The following is a 21,984-nucleotide window of genomic DNA, read 5'->3' on the forward strand; positions in this document are numbered from 1 at the left end:
TCCAGGTTAAAAATGAGAACAAGTCCATCATAACGATTAGTTTGTATTTTTTTAATTTAGCATTTCAACAACATACAGTTTAACTCATCAGTATTTGCATAAAAATCCATCTTTCTGTATTTTTATAAAAACAAAAGCTCAAAAGGCAAAGTTAATTTACAGACACGTGAAGCCAAATAATTGTAAAATAAAATTAAGTTTGTTTCCTAGAGGCCTTAATGGATTCGGAACATTCGCCACAGACAGACCTAAAAAGAGAATCTGCGTCACCGCGGCGTCATTCAACAACGTCCCTCATTGTCGGGAGCGGAAATGGACAAGACGCACGGTCAAAGCAGGTCAAAACAGAGAGGGATTTCATCGCATTCAAGAGAAGATCTTGAATGGTTTCTGGACCCAAGTACCACTAGAACACGAGGATACCATACTCTACACTTCATTTAACCTTTGCCGACTGTAAGTATGCCTTAACCTCCAGAAAGACATTCCAGTTCCCTTTAATGCAACCAATACCAAGGAGGGGAATTTAACCGTTCGATCTGACTCCTGGAGCCCAGGGCCCCGAGGACTGGAAACCAAATATACTGTACAACTCAAAGATTCCGTACCCTCACAGGCGACTTTGTCCGTCCATCCATCCGGCACGGATCCCAACAGCACTTTAATAGGTTACTAGTTAAACGATTGGATTATGACTTTGAAAAACAAAAATAAAAAGATATTATAAAGACATCTAAAGCCGGCGACCTCGGGTATGAACCTATACAAACTGCAGACGCTCCGCCGTGCGCACGCCTTTAGACAAAGTCTCTGGACTTCTTGATGGCGCAGCAGAGCAGCATGCTGAAGATCATTCCAAAGATCTGGGAGAGAAGAGAGGACATGGTCAGCGCCGCGCATCGATGAGCCTGGAGACGGCGGTTTCATTCGGACATCGCCCGCCTCACCATGATGACCCCGATGCCGATGCCCACGCCGCCGATGATGTGCAGTTTGCTGTTGAACACTTCCTCGATGGCGGCGGGACAGCTCTGACCACGCAGGCAGCGAGAAGGGGAGAGAAAAAGGGTTTAACGGTTAAAAGTCGGACTGGATTCGTCGTCCATCTCGTTTCCGTCTCCACCCTTTATGCATCAACATGTAGAAATCTGTATTTCCACGTATCGCTAGTTCACCAACCCTACTCCGTCTTGTGTGAACCCAAGGGTTTCTCTGATATGCCGCTGATTTCACCACATACATACAAGCAACACCGTCACTATAACTATTGGGGAATTGACACATTAGATATGCCAAGTCAAACTGGGCTTTATCACTTTGAACTACAGTGTGTATGGTGTAGTAGTAAAGTAGTAGTACAACTTATCAGACCAAAACATACAGGCAATAAGGTGCGTTACCTTGGTGATGAGAATCTCCAGACCCTCCTTCTTGGGGCAGATGTCCTTGGCGGCGTCAATCACCGTCCCCGTAGGTCCGCAGCAGTTCAGCTGTGTGAACCAAAACGTCAAGTTTAATATAACACACACGAAATTTAAGCATTTCCAAGTACTTTAAGCACTACCCCCCCCCCCATTCTTAAGCAAAACATATGAATTATTAGTTGCATTAGTGGCCCGTGATCTGTGCAAAACTCACCCCACCCAAGATGACATTCTCAACCATCTCAATTGTTGTACTGAAAATTGAGGGATCTTAACTAGTCCTATGAAGAATCCACGATATAATCTTAAGTCTCATTGTCTATTATTGAACTCATTTTACATTTTCCTGGCATAAGTGATGTCATGAAAGTAATTCTGGAAAATTCCGACATAAATAACAAAACCAGGGGGGTTATCACGGGTTTTCAATTATCCTGTTTTTTATAAGGATAGTGGGGGTTTTTTCCCAAGCACTTCTGCACAAAAGGGGCTATTTTCAAGGAATTCCGTTGCTAACATTTCTGAGGACAAAATTCAAGCCCCTGAAGTACCTGTATGATACCCCGATATACTGTATGCCTTTTCAAAATCCCTTTTCAAAATCCCTTGTATTGTCAGGCTTCCAACTTGGATTTTCGTTCCGTGACCAGATTAGAGGTCTGATGCCCAACTCTACAAACCAACTGAAATGAGTGTGTGTGTGTGTGTGTGTGTGCGTCTCACCCCAAAGTGGATGAGGCGGAGGGTTTCCTTCAGCGCCTCCTGCTTTGTGTCTTTGTAGTTGGTGTAGGTCTGCTTGTAGAACTCCGTCACATCCTCCACCACCTGGAGAGAGAGAGACACTCTTACAAAAATACAAATGAAATGATTCTAAAGCGGGAACTTGGGGGAGGGCACGACGACACATTGACGTCTCTGCAGCGCTACGTACACTGTCTCTGTTGGAGAGTCCCCAAATCCCGGCGGCCACCTCAATGGCGAAGATGACGAGCAGGAAGAAGAAGAACTGAAAGAAGACATGGAATGCAGAGCTAGAGTGACAAACAGATATTGGATAAGACGTTGTGCCGTCATGATGCACAAAGCACTTTCAATTGCCTTGTTGTTGAGATGTGCTATATAAATTAACCTGCCGTGCCTTCTACAATGGTGTCATTGGCATTAATGATTATGATCATTAATCAAGTGCAAACAAGCAAAACAAATATGATCAAGTTGCAATGTGACCTTTACTCATTAAGACAATCTCAATCTCTTTGTCCATTATTTATATTAGTACGGTATATCCATTATTAATTCATTTTCATCTATCATTATTAACTGTCCATTTCCAGCCATGCTGGATTAAACTACATTTCCCCGGCATAATCTATCGTAAAAAAACAAATTAATTAAGTAACCTATTCTCACAGGTTTTCAGTGATTGTGGTTTTTTCAAGGACTTCAGTGCAAAATGGTTAATTTTCAAGGTATTCTAGTATTTCAATTTCTGAGGACGAAATTCAAGCACCTGGGGAAAACCCTGTTATAAGAAGGCTATCAAAAATATATAATACAGAAACAAGCACGGTGCACTTAATAAAAATAGGTAAATATTACTATTTTTACTCAATTTCAGTTTTGGTTCATCAAGTAAGACCTTAAGGATTACCATTATCCCTCAGGACATAATTATTTTTAATCATTACTACTCTTGAACTCCTCCAAACAAGTCTCAATATTACAGGTTAGCACTGAATGCCCTACATTTTCTATGGAGTATAATTTAATATAGAATATATAATTGTGCATTCTGCCGGCACGTTGTTCTCCTTTGCACGCATTCCTGGATCCAACCCATGTCTCTTCTATGCTGTACCCTCCAGATAAAGAGCAAACATCTATATCTCAATGTCTCCTCTTACACGCTTCCGTTCACCATTTCTCTTGTTCTGCTGATCTTCTCCTGTACTTTTGACACAGCATAGGAGATTGAACTCCGCGATCGTGAGTTTTGACACATAAAGGAGAATAATAAAAAGCACTAAAAGAAAAAAAATGAAAAAGCAAAACCAAAATGGACAGACTGCCTCACCAATCCCAGCATGCACGGCGATTCCTTGATGGCTCCACAACATCCCAGGAAGCCAACGACCATCATCAGAGCCCCCGCAGCAATCAGGATGTACACACCTACGCACACGCACACACACACACACGCTAAGAAAAACATAACTGCATGCCAACCGATCATTCTACTGCCCTTCTCTTATGGTGATTCCCAGAAATACAGGTTTGAAGGTCTCACTGTTGATTTTTCAAGCTTAAAAAAAACAAACAAACAAAAAAAAAAGGTACAAAAACAAAAATAGTTGACTCAAACAGAACAAGACACGTTTTTTGCTTTTTTTTGGCCTCTCAATGTGGTTCCTCGCATTATTGTATTCTGTATTGCAGAAGAAAAAAAAAAAATCTTCTCGGATTTACATTGTGGTGAGCGCAGAGAGACTTCCAGTCAATTTCAAAACAATGGCTGGAAAAAAAATAAATAAAAAAACAAAGGCTGGTGCGTGTAATTAAATTTTGTCTATAAAGGCCCGCCGTCTTTGTCATCTCTAGATGTGGCGTTTACAGTAATGAATCATAATTGTTGTTCAAATATCACTGGAACAGAAAACGCACAAAAAGAAAAATACATAAGGGAGGGGGCACCACCATTGTAATACCAATGTCAATACACACGCTCTTCCCCCTATCGGCTTTTGAGGCAGTCATTAAGATGTTTGTCGTTTCAAACTTGTTCTCTGCGGCACGGCCGACCACTCCCCCCCATCTGTTAGATGGAAAGAAACCGAAAAGGAAGGCAGAGAGGGAAGGGTGAGGAGAATCTCTCTCTCTCTCTCTCTACTGTGTGACAGTTCTTCAGCATTTGGAAGGAAAACAAAAGTCAAAAAACAAAGGCGCCCCTGTCCATAAACAAAGAAAGAAGCCTGTATATGTGAGTGTGACTCTGCCAGGCTGGAGAAATGGCTTTGCTGTGAACGAAATTTGGCCTCATCTGCCCTCCGTTCTTCACAGTGCTGCCATTATACCATTCAGCGTGCACGCGAGTGTGCGTGTGTGCACTCTTAAGATGACCGGTTCAGCTGGGACTTAGGCGCTCGCTTAAGAGTCGCCAGCATTGAGCTTAGAGGAACTTGCTCGCAATTGTCCACACGGCTCTTGTGGCAAGACACACTGGGTTAAGGTGACCAAAAATACATCACCAGGATGTCATGCAAGAGTCAGCCATTCTGATACGACCCTCGACCGAGGTCGCCTCGCCTCAGATCGGAATCGGATTTAGGATCACATAATATGACAGTGGCCCAGGTCCAGATTCCATGCGATTTTTGATGGTCACATTGATGTTCACATTTGATGTTCACTACAATTTAGACGCTGTGCTCATTGAGGTTTCACTCACAAAAAAAAACAAAGAAAAAACAAAACAATGAAACTCTGTAGTGGATACATTGTTTTCTGGGAAGTGGCAAGTCAGACCCATGTCTTATCCGTTTGGGGAGGCAGCCAAGGCCACAGGGCCACACACACAATGGTCCGAAAGACGATTGTTTCAACCGGGACAGACCGTTCCAAGTTAGGACACCTCCTCACCAGCCGCCTGTGTTTCCTGCACCTTTTGCACGGCTGTTATCACCACATTCTCGTCCTGCGTGACTAAGCTCTGCAGACTCTCTCCTACACCCATGGAAAACCATGCAAGCAAAGGAGTGGCCCGTCCCCATGGCAACAACACACACAAACATTTGTTCGGGTTAATGATCTCAAGAAACCCTGCGGGGACCCATTTCCCCCGTTATTACACTAAAGTCTGCTTGCTTGTTGACTGTGTGTGTGTGTGTGTGTATATATATAAATATATATATATATATATATATATATATATATATGCGCTCATTCATGGCCATGAGATGGGTTAAAGAATGGCTGTGGTGTTGTTGATTTTTTTTTGATATTGTAGTTTTTCTGGGAGCCATTCTACCTCTACAGTCAGCATCAATTTGGAAATTGTCACGATTTGTGGGAAAATGGCCAAGTTCTTTCTTGGGGTGATATAAACCGGAGGTGGAGGGATTGTTAGTTAGTTGGTTAGTTGGATAGTTTGGGGGGGGGGGGGGGGGTGACTTTCCATAAAAAGGACAAATTGTTACGGAAGGGGACATATTTGAGAAAAGGTATTTGAAGTCATGGTGCAACTGAGATAAGGGATGAAGCAGCTGCAGCCAGAGGATTGCATGGAATGTTTGGTTAACTAAAGGATTACATTTATTTTGTTTTGAAGCTTTAAACAAGTCCGACTAGGAGATCATAACTTGTCGCGACTGGAGGTTGGGACTCAGTCGACTCAACTAGTGTAGAGCCCTCCTGTCGAACTGGATCCAAGTTAGCCTGATGTTTGTGTAGCTTAAGCCGGGGGCGGGGAAACCTCAGGTTGTATCAAAGTAAAATGTCTTACCAGTGAAGAAGACTGAGGGGGAGCCCACTCCTTCGAACAGCCCGGAGGTTCGGGAGTCAAAACGCAGCCAAAGTCCCACGGCCAGTACTCCTGTGCCCGCCAGCTGTGCAGAGGGAGAGATAGGAACTTGCATTGTAAAGGCTAGACTTCACGGTTTTTCAGTCATAGACATTTTTCAGTGGGAACGCAGTTTAAGCCGATTAGCACATTAGACATGTATTGGGTCTTTTGATTTCCTTTGCCAGGGCCACACACGCATACACAAAACCAGAAAAACCAGCCGTTCTTGTTAAACGTTCCCGCCATCTGGATTAAGTCGAGAGGACGCGCTGGTGAAATGCATTCCATGTTAAATGGCAGGAAAAACAACTAGCTTTTACAGTTAAAATAAATACTAGTCTCTCTTCCGCCACCCCTGAGTCATTGAACGGGGTGTATCCCACCTGGAGCTGCTGACCCCACCAAAAAACTATTTCAGCTAGGGTTGGTTTCCGAAGGGTGTGGCAGTAGTGATATGTCAGACCTTTGTCTAGTTGTCATCATAGAGATGAGAACTTCTGACAATTTAATCACGACAATTGATGAAAGCTGGCCACAGAAGGATAAAGAAGGAACCTTAAGTCGGGTTTTTTTTTTTTTTTTTTTTTTTTTTTAATTGGGCCCCCATACAATACATCCCCCATTATATTTTCCATTAATATTGTTTTAGAAGCTGTACTCGAAGCAGTGATAAAGCTTGAAAGCAGGCCAAAAATAGTAATAATACACATGCTCGGCCTCATGTCTTCTCTTTCCTGGGCTGTTTACCATAGTCATAAGCCACCTAAGTGACTAAATCACTCCTAAAACAACCACAAATTATAGTTTACCACCAACAATGACTAACGCCCAAATAGTTGTCACACAGCATGAACCACTGCTGTGACGTCTACAGTTGCGCAACAAGATATTTCTGTGTATGTGATCCCTGTCTGCAAGCATCACGTCTCAACATGTTCAGGGCATCTCGACACAATCTTTTCGTCGTAAAGGACGCAGAAAGACAGACGGACAGACGTGTCTGCTGCTTCTTCTGAGTAGTCATGTGGCTTGAAATCAGAGCAGTCAGAAGTCATGGCAATAGTTGTGGTGACATAACCTAGTTATATTATCAGTGCAGATGCAGTCTCAGCGGCAAACAAGTCTGCACTAATTCAGAATTGTGTCATTAATGGGCTACCTCTCCATATAGTACCAACAAGTCCAACTGATCATAATTTCAACAACCCTGCCAGGGAAGATATGCTTTTAAATACATTATTGCTACTTCCATTGATGCCAATGTTGGAGCTCAGATCGGACATTGGATTCGTTTTCCAGACCTCAAACAGATAAAAGGCAAACTGCCAAGTAATGTGATCGACATTTAAATGGTGAACTTTGACACCGCAACACCAGGACACAGGGGATGTATATCTGATTAAGCACGGCAGCTAAAAGGTAAAGATGGCAACACAGCGACGACTCAGGGTGCGGTTTCTATTAGCATTAAACTATGCCTCGTTTCAAAGATTTGGAGGCATGAAAGGCGGCTCTCAGTGCATTCAAGCGCCGTTGTTACCTTAACAAAAAAAATGTCAATGACTGGCAAAGTCTTACAAATACACTCATTGCTCCATACTGAGGTTTTATTGCTCACTGTCTACAAGTGTAATGTTTCTGAAACACTCACAGGCGGTGTCACAACTGCAAAAACAAACAAAAAAGGTTAAACAAAACTTCAACATAAATTCCTTACTGCATGGTTCATGTATGACTTCTCACATCTAGCTTGTTAATTATTAGAACATGTAAAAAGCTATTTTTGCTTGTAAACCAACACAGTATTCCTCTGCTTACAGTGTATGTGACTTGAACATACATAAATGAAACATGCTACTGTTTAATGTTTATTCATTATGAATATCTAAATATCTACCTAAATACTACACACCAGGGGCATTGCTAGGATGCAAAATCATCAGGCGCTCAGCCCAAGCAGGCTGTAGCCATTTCTCCAATTTAAGCAAACTGTGGACAATGTGTCCCTATTAGGCACGGTGCTTGTTTTGTTCCATAAGGAAACAGAGTAAAATAAAATAACCTACATCTATAAACCCAATAAAAACCCACTGTGTTTGCATGCCGATCATCCATCAGAGGGAGCGCAATTGCTGGCCGTCTATAGGAAAAGCCAGCCATTTTAGATTGGGGTCTGTTCATAAATCATTTGGGGACGCTTACCCTTAACGATGTCCTTGCTACACACGATAGTCATAGATTGTCACTTCATTTTCCAGGGGAAAAGAATGCAGTTTTTCCACTGCTACAATTAAAACAAACTGGCACCATGAAAAGAGCAATCTGAGTACATTCCAGCACTTTAGGCACTTATCTAATCTGTTGTGTGACTAGTTAGAATAACCCACAGTTTACACCTTTTAACCATCCGCTCACAAACAGAAATCTGGTCGTCACGTTGAGCAATGGGACCTATAGTGGTTGATGAGATGTTATGGCTCACTATACCAAGGAGAACAATCCTTGTTATCGCGGAAAGAAACCTCCTGCTCACAGTCCCAAAATCTGCATCAGAAAACAGTATGTTTGCACTGGATCAACTCATAAACAGGGGGACAGCAACAGCAGTGACTCAAGAGACACCTCACTGGAAAGCTGACTCGTACGGTCAACGGCCAGGGGCTCCATCGCCAGCAGTCGCCTTCCAATCATTCTGCTGAAGCGCCGTCCATGTTTAAACCCTTTCCGGCCATCTTCTCAAAAGCGGTAACCAAGCCTAAACCTACAATTAATCAAGAATGCTGGAGTCCATTTAGAGCTGAGGTACCAAGTCCCTCCCCATAGGGTCTAGCATGAGTTCTCAGCCAGCACGACTGCAATCTGCCGTTCATTTTACAGGCCAAAAGTGACTATAATTAACAAAAACAATACACAAATAAACAATGTGGAAATTAACAGAGGTTTGAATGAGTCTTTCCAATTGTGTAATGACCTCTGGCTGGGATACTTGCTGTTCAATAGTGCAGCCACATATTTGTTGAGGCCGAATTGAAACTGGCATTAAATGTTAAATTCATCTCCGTTTGATAGCAAAAAAAACCCCCACAAAAACCAATTGTCCTTCAAATTCAAATTAAATCAAAGACGCTCCCCCATTCTCCTGCAGCGTCTTGTCCATCAGATATCTTATTGCTGGGCTGGGCTGGGCTTGGGAGAGAGCAAGGAGTTAAAAAAAAAAACAACAAAACACATGAGCATCGTAGAGGCAGGCCCGGAATCTTGTGAGATGAACTACAGGCCGCATTTTGCCAACATGATAGGGGGCAGACATTGTTGAGAGACAGTAGCTCACACATCGAAGAATGGATCAAACTATGTAAATATTATATCATCTAAATACTGTAAAAGAGGGGAGCTTCTCCTACATTGACTAAGCAGACTTCACCTGGGGAAAAAAAAAAACAAACAAAAAAATAAAAATACTTCAAAATACTAATTAGGCGTGAAACAGCAATAACTTATCACACCTTCCTTTTGTGTGTGTGAACTGTATCCGTCTCACTCAGTGAAGGATCAGGTAATCTGACTAACCGCAGCAGGTTGGATCAAGCCTACAGATACTGATGTTCACCACACGCCCACCCTTATGTTATGGAAATATGCTTTCCATTCGTGGAGATCCAATGAAGCATAGCTATTCATTGTGGCTATGCTGTTCAAACAATAAAATAAAACTAGACTATAGACAAACTGTGACAACAGATAAACCTCTGAGAACACACACCGACAAACCGTGACTACTACACAAGTCCAGTAACATCCCACCACTCTGGTTCAAAGTCAGCACGGCACTCAAGGTTTCCCAGTTATTAGCAACCTGAGCATTTAAGTTCTCCTGCAAGAATATAGAAAAAGATGCATGGTGGCCCAGCTCTGCCCAAACTGACGGGGATTATCATGAGGGCTCACCAGCAAGTTGGAAAAATTGGGGTGTGGCGCAATGCCTATGAGTCAAGGGGTGGGGGAAGTGATGTGTCTCTAGTCATTTAGGACCTTAACGTACAGGTTTTTCAAAATGAATTCAGATAACTCTTCATGACTTATCAAGCTATCGAAAACCATTAGTCCAATAAAATTCCTCACTTAACAGAACCCAACCAACCCCAAATCAGTACAAAAAAAAGAGAAGCTGTTAATTTATCATTGCGCTTCAAATGGAGCTCTCTGAGAAATAATACATCTACAATCGTCCTGACCCAGGCTTCTCAAAAACAACAACTTGGCAAAGTAGTTTACAGAGTGGCCTTGATTTGATCGTCTAATTTTGATGGCCTCGCTCTGGTGTACTGTATGGTTAACTCACACCCTTCACTCCCCTCCTACCCTGGAGCATTACATCCAGCTCCAGTGAGAATTCAAGCAGTGGCATTGCTTTTCTTTTTCCCTTATCCAGGTTTTGAATGTTCAATTCCGCTTTCAAAGTGTGTTCGGTGTCTGTGCTGGTGGGTGAGGAACAGATTTACTGCTTGTGGTGGAAGGGTTAATATTGAATTGAAATGAATGCTGCTTGGTTGATTAACCCTTGTGATTGGGGGGGGGGGGGAGGAGTTTCAGTCATGCATTACAATACATGCAGCTTCCTGCAGATCCAGAATGGAGGATCGTTGACTTAATCAAATGCTTGAGGGTAATTTGGTCTTGACATGAAAAACTATTATCAATTCAAAAGGCTTTGGCAGTGCTCTCTCTTGCTCTCTAATTTGTAAGCCAGTCAATTTTTAAAGAACACGTTATTCTTCAGAGACACCATTTACTCAAGACCGTTTATCAAAAAACTCAAAACTCTGTTTAAACCGAACTGCTCGATTTCCCCGCAGGGCAGGAATTAAGTGAAATTAAAAAAAAAAAAAACACAGAAATCCAAAAAGTACAGCAAATCCAAAGAAAGTATAGCAGAAACCTACCCCCCCCACACACACACTAAGTCAAACACATGCTGATCAAAAAAAAAAAAAAATTACGGTTGTGGCTTTGGAACTATTTTATGAAATAATGTCAACATTAAAATACATCACTCATACTAATTATTAGTTAGTAGTTTTTATTATTAGTAGGATTTAACATTAAAAGTGACATCCATTGCCACTCCTTACCATGCCTACAAAAAACCCCAAAGTAAAACAACTATATAAAGTAGGGCAACAGACTATTTATCAAATCAAAAAGGTAGAAGTCAACAAGTTCCTAATGTGGCCTATTTTTGTCATTAATTCAGATAAACTGCCAGTGTACTGCTTTTCACACTTCGCTCAGCGTCTCCAGCCCGCTATTCACACATAGTATCAACACACCAAAAATAACACGACTTACCCAAAACAGGAAGTTGAAACCGAACATCAAGTACTTGATACACTGCATTCCTCCCATGATTCCGGTCAATGGATATACTCTTATGGTGTATATAAGTTCAGAAAGTATTTGGTGTTTTTAAATTCCAAACGAGCACACGAGAGAGAGAGAGAGAGGTCTGGTGGAGGGGGAGAGAAGAAACGCTCCGCTCTCGGCCAGGGGAGGAAGAAGAATAGGCAGGGGAGACGACAGGGCGAGGCAGAGATAGCTTGAGCGCTTTGAGTTTGAGCCACACCTTCATTCGGCTCACCTGTGCATTGTTAAGGCAAGGCAGGGGGCGGGACTAGGGGGAAGGAGGAAAGGCTGGAGGGGTGCACGGCCCCGTTGGCGGGAAACGCACGGAGAGGGCTTTGTTGTGCGAACGACATAGACAGAGAAAGCGGGAGGGAAACTCTTGTTGGCCCAGGTCCAGGGACACGCACTGTAATTCTTTCTTACTTATCAGTACATTTACGTATCTGTATATCAATTTTTTTTAATAGCCATATTTTAAAAGTTAGAATTTTTATTTTAGTGTAATATTCTTCATCTTGGCCCCGGTCCAGGGACACGCACTGTAATTCTTTCTTACTTATCAGTACATTTACGTATCTGTATATCTATTTTTTTTAATAGCCATATTTTAAAAGTTTGAATTTTTATTTTAGTGTAATATTCTTCATCTTTTTTTCCACTTGCTTTTGGCCAAGGAGAGGTATGTTTACCCTGCCAGTGAAGCCTTTTGAATTGAATTGAAATGAAATGAGAGAGGGAGCGAGAGAGAGAGAGAGAGAGAGAGATAATGGCAGAGACAAGATAGCCGATGCAGGCGGGGGCAAAGGCGGACAGAGAAGGGAAGGAGAGGGGAAGAGTCAGCCCGGACAACATTTGATTGATAGCTGTAGAAACAGCTGCCTTCAAACCAGTCTACCAGTGCGGTTGAATGAATCAAAAATGGATGAATGAAATGATTACCTTTAAGCTCCTTAGGCATAAGTGATTGTACACACACACACACACACACACATGTGGGGGATGGGAGGGGCGGTGTTTATAGAGAAGGTAACTCAATCTACCTTCTCCCCTGGACGAAGTTAAACCAACAACAAAAGCTTTGTATCTGAAGTTATGAGATCCTGTGCCACGCCTGTCTCTTTCCCTCCTCTCTCTCTCTTTTACTTTTCCACCTCTCCGCCCCACATTATGCTCACTGAGCAGCGAGTACCTGTCTGTCTGTCGACCTTCCTACCGACCTACCTATCTGTCTATATATCTATGAGGTGTTTTCCAGAGGTGGAAAATTTCAGGATGATAAAGTAAGAATTCCTGCCTTGTTTTGGCCCCACCCATGCATTGATCCAGGTGATTCTACTCATCAGTTGGACCTTTGGGTTTTGCCAACTACCAGAGGTCCATCCACATGCTCCATCGACATGGATGATCCCTGGACCTCTTGAGTGGAACTTTACTTTCTGAACCCAGATTTTTTTTTTTCCCCACCTCTGGTGTTTCCCACGAAAAAAATAAATATTGAGGTGTGTAGAGCAGCGCCCCTACAGGAATAATGTCACCTGCCAAAGAACTGCCGGTGAAAGTTAGCTGAGGCTAAATCTGGTACAGTACATCCAATTACAACATTTGTGTTTAATATTGTACATTTAATATTGTACAATTATTTTTTTCTAAAAGAAATGTGGCAGCTGGGAGGCCGCATTTACCTTGAATTGTTTCAGACCTGGGGAGACCCACCTGAGCCATATTCCCATTCAAAAAGACAGGATGTCTGCAGGGATTCGAGAGGTAAATTCAATACCTTTTAAGACCGATTTTTGGTCAAATGATCTCCCATGTACAGTGGTGCCTCGACTTACGACTGCATCTCGTTAAGACTAATCCAAGATACGAGTAGCGATAGTTGCGAAAATTTGTATCGACTTGCGACCGACTGCTCCAAGATACGACCGTGGAAATTTGGAGTTGGCGCGTCGGCGGCCAGTCAGCAGGCGACCCACATCGTGTGTGCATGTAGTTTGTGGCTTATCCATATTTTTTTTCATATTCACTGTGTTTGTGGCGTGTATTTTGTTTATTTTCACCCTTCATGATTTCATAATTTATATGGGAAAAATTACTTCGACATACGACTGTTTTAACATACGACCGTTCTGATAGAATGAAATACAGTCGTAAGTCGGGGTACCACTGTATTGGGTTTCGGGATTTACTGTATAACATCAAAAGAACTTGACTCATTTTGAAAAAATACAAGTAAGAAAAATTAAATCCGACATCTGAATCTGAATCTCTACGTTGAAATCAAAACCTCGTGAATTGTATTTCATGACTTATACAGTATGACCAAATATTTGTCAAACTGAAGACATTTAAGACTTAATAAGGACCTGCAAACACAACGTCAAAGAGACAAATAAGAAAGAACTTGTTTGAGGTTTGAGAAAGTGCAATTTGGGAAAGAATATATGTCTATCCAGTCCCTTGCCCCTTCGCCAACCGTCTGAGTGATAGAAGATGGTTTGGGTTTGCACCTTTGCAACATTTTCCCCAAAGTGGTCAATCTGGTTAAGTGTTGGGTTAAGGGCTGCCACAACAGTCCGAACAGGACTAGTGGGTTCGACAGACAGACAGACAGACAGACAGACAGACAGACAGACAGGGAAAGAGAGAGAGAGAGAGAGAGAAAGATACTTTATTCATCCCGGGGGGGATTGCAATGTCCCAGCAGCTCACATCAAAACAATAGGCAGTAATAATAACAAACAATATAATAAAATGAAAATATAATATATATATATTAATATATTAATTAAAACATGTAAAATGGTAATATGAAAAAGTGGCAATATATTGGAAAGAATGTAAAATATACAATAAAAACTCACAGTTAACTGTATACAATAAAAATATAAAAAAATATGGCAAGATAATGGAAGATAAACACTTTAAGCAGATATAAACAGAATGAAGAATAAACATTAAAAAAACCATCAGTAAAAGGTAAAAAGTAACTATACACTCCTGAATGAAGAAACACACACTTCTGGTTGTACAAATGTTTTTTTCTTCGGAACGGAGGTTTGGTGTTTACTGTCCATCCATCCATCCACCCATCCATCCACCCATCCATCCACCCATCCATCCACCCACCCATCCACCCACCCACCCATCCACCCATCCACCCATCCATCCATCCACCCACCCACCCACCCACCCATCCATCCACCCATCCACCCATCCATCCATCCATCCATCCATCCAGCCACCCATCCATCCACCCACCCATCCATCCAGCCACCCACCCACCCACCCATCCATCCATCCATCCATCCAGCCACCCATCCATCCATCCACCCACCCACCCATCTATCCATCCATCCATCCATCCATCCAGCCACCCACCCACCCACCCATCCATCCATCCATCCAGCCACCCATCCACCCACCATCCATCCATACATCCATCCATCCATTAATCCAGCCACCCATCCGTCCATCCATCCATCCAGCCACCCATCCATCCATCTATCCATACATCCATCCATCTATCCACACATCTATCCATCCATCCAGCCACCCATCCATCCATCTATCCATACATCCACCCATCCCTCCATCATGTCCGACACAAACAGAGCTCACGCGCCCCCCCTAGTGGAATTAATTAGCTAAAACAAGGCTTGACATAATGGGCAACGTTTTGGAAACGTTGATATTTATTGACATTTCTTTTTTAACTCTGTTGAGACTGTATCCATCCAAATATTGCCCATTTAAAGAGTGCAACTGTTGTCCAATGTTTTTTATCCGTTCATATATAGTTTTTTTTTTAGTTTTTAAACTACGCTCGAGGTATGGTCAAGGGTCCGTCACCTTTTATTCCCTCGCTGTTAATTAAAAATAGCGGCATTCCTCATTATTATCATTATCATCGTTATTATCACGTCCTCGTTATTTTAATAATGGGGACGTGACAGAACATGTTTGATACGCTCACGTAGCGTCTCTAAACGCGAGTGCTCGCAGATTCTCGCCGTGAAAGCGCCTGATAAACCGCTCCGACGTGCGCGTCGTTTTGACTTACCCAGAAGACGAAATTGAAGACGAAAAGAACGTATTTGACGCACAACTCTCCACCGGTCAGAGCGGCCATTCTGCGGGCGTTTCGTCTGTCCGTCCGTCCGTCTGTTGGTTTTTCCTTCGGTCACCTCGGCTCCGCGTCTCGGGAAGAGACCAAGACGACGTCCCTCTCGTTGTGCACCTCGCAGCCACAGAGCGACGGGTCCAGCGGCTCCAGGCGCGGCGGGAGGGGGCAGGGGGCGCGCGCTCGACGGACGCCGCTCTGTCGCTGCCTCGTGCGTCGAGTGGGCGCGAGCGAGAGGAGCGACGGAAACAGACGCGACTTATTTACTGCTTTACTGCTTTACTGCTTTACTGCTTTACTGCTTTACTGCTTTACTGCTTTACTTCTTTACTGCTTTACTGCTTTACTGCTTTACTGCTTTACTGCTTTACTTCTTTACTGCTTTACTGCTTTACTTCTTTACTTCTTTACTGCTTTACTGCTTTACTGCTTTACTTCTTTACTGCTTTACTGCTTTACTGCTTTACTGCTTTACTGCTTTACTTCTTTACTGCTTTACTGCTTTACTGCTTTACTGCTTTACTTCTTTACTTCTTTACTGCTTTACTGCTTTACTGCTTTACTGCTTTACTGCTTTACTTCTTTACTGCTTTACTTCTTTACTGCTTTACTTCTTTACTTCTTTACTGCTTTACTGCTTTACTGCTTTACTTCTTTACTTCTTTACTGCTTTACTGCTTTACTTCTTTACTGCTTTACTGCTTTACTTCTTTACTTCTTTACTGCTTTACTTCTTTACTGCTTTACTGCTTTACTGCTTTACTGCTTTACTGCTTTACTTCTTTACTGCTTTACTGCTTTACTTCTTTACTGCTTTACTGCTTTACTTCTTTACTGCTTTACTGCTTTACTGCTTTACTTCTTTACTGCTTTACTTCTTTACTTCTTTACTGCTTTACTGCTTTACTTCTTTACTTCTTTACTGCTTTACTGCTTTACTGCTTTACTGCTTTACTGCTTTACTTCTTTACTTCTTTACTTCTTTACTGCTTTACTGCTTTACTGCTTTACTGCTTTACTGCTTTACTTCTTTACTGCTTTACTGCTTTACTGCTTTACTTCTTTACTGCTTTACTGCTTTACTTCTTTACTTCTTTACTGCTTTACTGCTTTACTGCTTTACTGCTTTACTTCTTTACTGCTTTACTGCTTTACTGCTTTACTGCTTTACTGCTTTACTTCTTTACTGCTTTACTGCTTTACTGCTTTACTTCTTTACTTCTTTACTGCTTTACTGCTTTACTGCTTTACTGCTTTACTGCTTTACTGCTTTACTCTTTTCTTTACTTCTTTACTTCCTTACTGCTTTACTTCTTTACTGCTTTACTCTTTTCTTTACTTCTTTACTGCTTTACTGCTTTACTTCTTTACTGCTTTACTCTTTTCTTTACTTCTTTCTTTACTTCTTTACTGCTTTACTCTTTTCTTTACTTCTTTCTTTACTTCTTTACTGCTTTCCTGCTTTACTCTTTTATTTTCTTCTGTCTGTCTTCCTTTCTTTCTTTCTTTCTTTCTTTCTTTCTTTCTTTCTTTCTTTCTTTCTTTCTTTCTTTACTTCTTTACTTCCTTACTGCTTTACTCTTTTCTTTACTTCTTTCTTTACTTACTCTTTTCTTTAATTTTTTACTGCTTTACTCTTTTCTTTACTTTTTTACTGCTTTACTATTTTCTTTACTTCTTTACTGCTTTACTTCTTTACTGCTTAACCCTTTTCTTTACTTCTTTACTGCTTTACTTCCTTACTGCTTTACTCTTTTCTTTACTTCTTTACTGCTTTACTCTTTTCTTTACTTCTTTACTGCTTTAGTCTTTTCTTTACTTCTTTACTGCTTTACTCTTTTCTTTACTTCTTTACTGCTTTAGTCTTTTCTTTACTTCTTTACTGCTTTACTCCTTTCTTTACTTCTTTACTGCTTTACTCTTTTCTTTACTGCTTTACTGCTTTACTTCTTTACTGCTTTACTCTTTTCTTTACTTCTTTACTGCTTTACTTCTTTACTGCTTAACCCTTTTCTTTACTTCTTTACTGCTTTACTTCCTTACTGCTTTACTGCTTTACTCTTTTCTTTACTTCTTTACTGCTTTACTCTTTTCTTTACTTCTTTACTGCTTTAGTCTTTTCTTTACTTCTTTACTGCTTTACTCTTTTCTTTACTTCTTTACTGCTTTAGTCTTTTCTTTACTTCTTTACTGCTTTACTATTTTCTTTACTTCTTTACTGCTTTACTTCTTTACTGCTTTACTCTTTTCTTTACTTCTTTACTTCCTTACTGCTTTACTTCTTTACTGCTTTACTCTTTTCTTTACTTCTTTACTGCTTTACTGCTTTACTTCTTTACTGCTTTACTCTTTTCTTTACTTCTTTACTTCCTTACTGCTTTACTTCTTTACTGCTTTACTCTTTTCTTTACTTCTTTACTGCTTTACTGCTTTACTTCTTTACTGCTTTACTCTTTTCTTTACTTCTTTCTTTACTTCTTTACTGCTTTACTCTTTTCTTTACTTCTTTCTTTACTTCTTTACTGCTTTCCTGCTTTACTCTTTTATTTTCTTCTGTCTGTCTTCCTTTCTTTCTTTCTTTCTTTCTTTCTTTCTTTCTTTCTTTACTTCTTTACTTCCTTACTGCTTTACTCTTTTCTTTACATCTTTCTTTACTTCTTTACTGCTTTACTTCTTTACTGCTTTACTCTTTTCTTTACTTCTTTCTTTACTTCTTTACTGCTTTACTTCTTTACTGCTTTACTTCTTTACTGCTTTCCTGCTTTACTCTTTTATTTTCTTCTGTCTGTCTTTCTTTCTTTCTTTCTTTCTTTCTTTCTTTCTTTCTTTCTTTCTTTCTTTCTTTCTTTACTTCTTTAATTCCTTACTGCTTTACTCTTTTCTTTACTTCTTTACTGCTTTACTCTTTTCTTTACTTCTTTCTTTACTTCTGTCTGTCTGTCTGTCTGTCTTTCTTTCTTTCTTTACTTCTTTACTGCTTTACTCTTTTCTTTACTTCTTTCTTTACTTCTGTCTGTCTGTCTGTTTTTCTTTCTTTCTTTACTTCTTTACTGCTTTACTCATTTCTTAACTTCTTTCTTTCCTTCTGTCTGTCTGTCTTTCTTTCTTTCTTTACTGCTTTACTGCTTTACTCTTTTCTTTACTTCTTTCTTTCCTTCTGTCTGTCTGTCTGTCTGTCTGTCTTTCTTTACTTCTTTACTCTTTTCTTTACTTCTTTCTTTCCTTCTGTTTGTCTGTCTGTCTTTCTTTCTTTCTTTCTTTCTTTACTTCTTTACTTCTTTACTTCTTTACTCTTTTCTTTACTTCTTTCTTTCCTTCTGTCTGTCTTTCTTTCTTTCTTTCTTTCTTTCTTTCTTTACTTCTTTTCTTCATGTCTTTCTTTCCTTCTGTCTTTCTTTCTTTCTTTCTTTCTTTCTTTCATTACTTCTTTCTTTCTTTACTTCTTTACTTCTTTACTTCTTTACTTTTTTCTTTACTTCTGTCTGTCTGTCTTTCTTTCTTTCCTTCTTTCTTTACTTCTTTCTTTCTTTCTTTCTTTACTTCTTTCTTTACTTCTTTACTTCTTTACTTCTTTTCTTCTTTTCTTCTTTTCTTCTTTACTTCTTTATTGCTTACTCTTTTCTTTACGTCTTTCTTTCCTTCAGTCTGTCTTTCTTTCTTTCTTTCTTTACTTCTTTCTTTCTATACTTCTTTCTTTCTTTACTTCTTTACTTCTTTCTTTACTTTTTTACTTCTTTCTTTACTTCTGTCTGTCTGTCTTTCTTTCCTTCTTTCTTTACTTCTTTCTTTCTTTACTTCTTTCTTTCTTTCTTTACTTATTTCTTTACTTATTTCTTTCTTTAGTTCTTTCCTTCTTTCTTTCTTTCTTTCTTTCTTTCTTTCCTTCTGTCTGTCTGCTTTTCTTTACTTCTGTCTGTCTTTCTTTTTGTCCGTCTGTCAGTTTATCTTTACTTCTGTCTGTCTGTCTTTCCTTCTTTCTTTCTTTCTTTCTTTCTTTCTTTCTTTCTTTCCTTCTGTCTGTCTGTCTTTCTTTCCTTCTGTCTGTCTTTCTTTATTTCCTTCTTTCTTTCTTTCCTTCTGTCTGTTTTTCTTTACTTCTGTCTGTCAGTTTATCTTTACTTCTGTCTGTCTGTCTTTCCTTCTTTCTTTCTTTCTTTCTTTCCTTCTTTCTTTCTTTAATTTATTGTTTCTTTCTTTTTGTCTGTCTGTCTGTTTTTCTTTACTTCTGTCTGTCTGTCTGTCTTTCTTTCCTTCTTTCTTTCTTTACTTTATTGTTTCTTTCCTTCTGTCTGTCCGTCTGTTTTTTATTACTTCTGTCTGTCTGTCTTTCCTTATTTCATCCTTTCTTTCTTTTTGTCTGTCTGTCTTGCTTTCACCGTCTTTTTCTTTCTTTCCTTATTTTTTTCTATCTGTCTGTCGGTCTGTCCGTCTTTGCAAACACACCAGTTTATTGCAGAGAGGGGAAAGATGGAACAGCCGGGAGCAGGTGGCCACGCCCCTGTGTGTGTATGTGTGGGGATGGGCGATTTACCTTGCTCGTTGATTGCCCAAATGAGCAACAGGTGTACAGCCACCCTGATCCTGGGCCCAATCACCTCCACCCAAGACAGGTGTGGCTGCTCAAACCACACCACCCCCACATCACAGCGGTGTCATAATCATTTACAAGGATACAGAAATATAAATAGTGATTATTTTTAAAGAATTTTTCGGGGGGCAAATTTCAGCTGCAACCTGAAATGCCAACATGCCAACTGAGTTATCCTGTCAGCTCTGAATAGTCACTCCAACACATGCACCTACACTGCAGTGGGGGTGGGGTGTAGGACGGAGACAACACTTATATTGAGCTCCGAAATAAGGCTTGAGTTTGGTTGTGAGAAACTGCAAATGTTTGGTCTGTTAACAGTAGAAACTTGCTAAAAATGATACAAAGCAATACACTTCCTGAGAATTTCGTTTATTATTTCACTAAAATAAATGAAGCATATCTTTATCTTGTTCTCATGTCAAGTCAGTGGACCAGAATGAATAAATAACAGACTGACAGCGACAACAGACACCCACACAGTGGCATGCGCTTCCGTCTTCGAAAAATAAATAAATATAATGATATAAAATTAATTCGAATAACAAGTAAAGTTAAAATTAAATTAAATGAATAAAATTAAAATAGCCAAATTTACATTGCCGCGTCAAGAATCATATTTTTTCATTTTTCTATTTTGGAGCCCACTGGCTTAACGTGTGAGCTTACTACTCTTTCGGGTTTTATTTTATCCTTAAATCTCATGGTGTATGTTTTACCGGAGACAGATTTTCCCCTTTGTCTGATCCGTTCACTTTCTCTGGCTGTCGGTTATCTCACTCTCACATGTCTCAGTCCTCTCTCTCTCTCTCTCTCTCTCTCTCTCTCTCTCTCTCCCCTGGAAAGGAAGGGGTGTCTTAGACGTTGGTCTGGTGGGAATGTGACTATTTTTTTTCCACCCTCAGAACAAAGATGTCACTGTGACTGGCTCAGCCCACTGCTGTTGTTTGCAGCTGCAACCATGCACGAACGTATGAATGCACGCGAACACAACACACACACACACACACACACACACACACACACACACACACACACACACGCACGCACGCACGCACGCACGCACACGCACAGACACACACACGCACGCACACACGCGCACACACACACACACACACACACACACACACACACAGACTCTCTCTCTCTCTCTCTCTCTCTCTCTCTCTCGCTCTCATACACACACCAATAGGACTAAACAGAGAGCCATTAGGAAGCAAACTAGAGCATAATCAAGTGCAACTCCTTTCGATGACAATTTCTACTCGATCCTATCCTTCTGTTTGTGTTTGTTGGCTCTCTGTGTCTTAAACTTCTGCAACCGTTGTGTGTCTGTACGTCTGTCTGTTTATGACCACCTCTGGGATGAAAGAATGTGTGTCTTCAACTCCACAACAACACTGCCTTCATCTTTACCCGGCCTCATTCTGTGTGGGTATATGTGTGTATGTGTGTGTGTGTGTATGTGTGTGTGTGTGTGTGCGTGCGTGTGTGTGTGTGTATGAGAGCATGCTCCGCCGTCCAGTGGCACAGGGATTGTCCAGGACGGGGTCAGCGAGGGGGCCAGGCGGAGGAGGAGGTAGAGCGGAGAGAATCTCAGCAGATCGCATTCTTCCACCTCCATGCAGGGAGAAGATAATCTAAATGTTTTCAGGTTGACGTCAGCCTCAGCCACAAGTAGCAAAAGTGCTGCCTGCTGTTTGAAAACAAGGTATGTTTGTTTGCAAACAATGACAAACCTGGAAAAAAAACAAAAGGGGATAGAGATCATTCTTGAATGCCAGACACTTCGGCCGGCAATTTTGTTCTGAACAAAAGCAATAGGGTTTCTGGACTCCTAATAATATTCAAAATTTCAGACTTGTACCCACATGTGTACATGCTCAAG

General features: G+C 40.8%; 1 protein-coding gene across 2 annotated transcripts; it reads right to left on the reverse strand.

Annotated features, from left to right (window-relative positions):
* Nucleotides 1–36: 36 nt before the first annotated feature.
* cd9b (CD9 molecule b) lies at nt 37–15,668 on the reverse strand. Of its 2 annotated transcripts, none has more exons than XM_080022697.1 (8): nt 15,449–15,668; nt 5,923–6,025; nt 3,499–3,596; nt 2,356–2,430; nt 2,148–2,249; nt 1,401–1,490; nt 948–1,031; nt 37–863 (listed from the first exon to the last, which is right to left on the reverse strand). In XM_080022697.1, exons 1-8 carry the CDS (start codon nt 15,515–15,517, stop codon nt 798–800), a joined length of 687 nt encoding a protein of 228 aa, XP_079878823.1. In that variant the 5' UTR covers nt 15,518–15,668; the 3' UTR covers nt 37–797. The 2 variants fall into 2 exon arrangements, with proteins under 2 accessions (XP_079878823.1, XP_079878824.1); XM_080022698.1 differs by lacking the exon at nt 15,449–15,668 and adding an exon at nt 11,332–11,534.
* Nucleotides 15,669–21,984: the final 6,316 nt, after the last annotated feature.

This window comes from Zeus faber (assembly GCF_960531495.2).
Source record: "Zeus faber genome assembly, chromosome: 21".
Taxonomy (NCBI): Eukaryota; Metazoa; Chordata; class Actinopteri; order Zeiformes; family Zeidae; genus Zeus; species Zeus faber.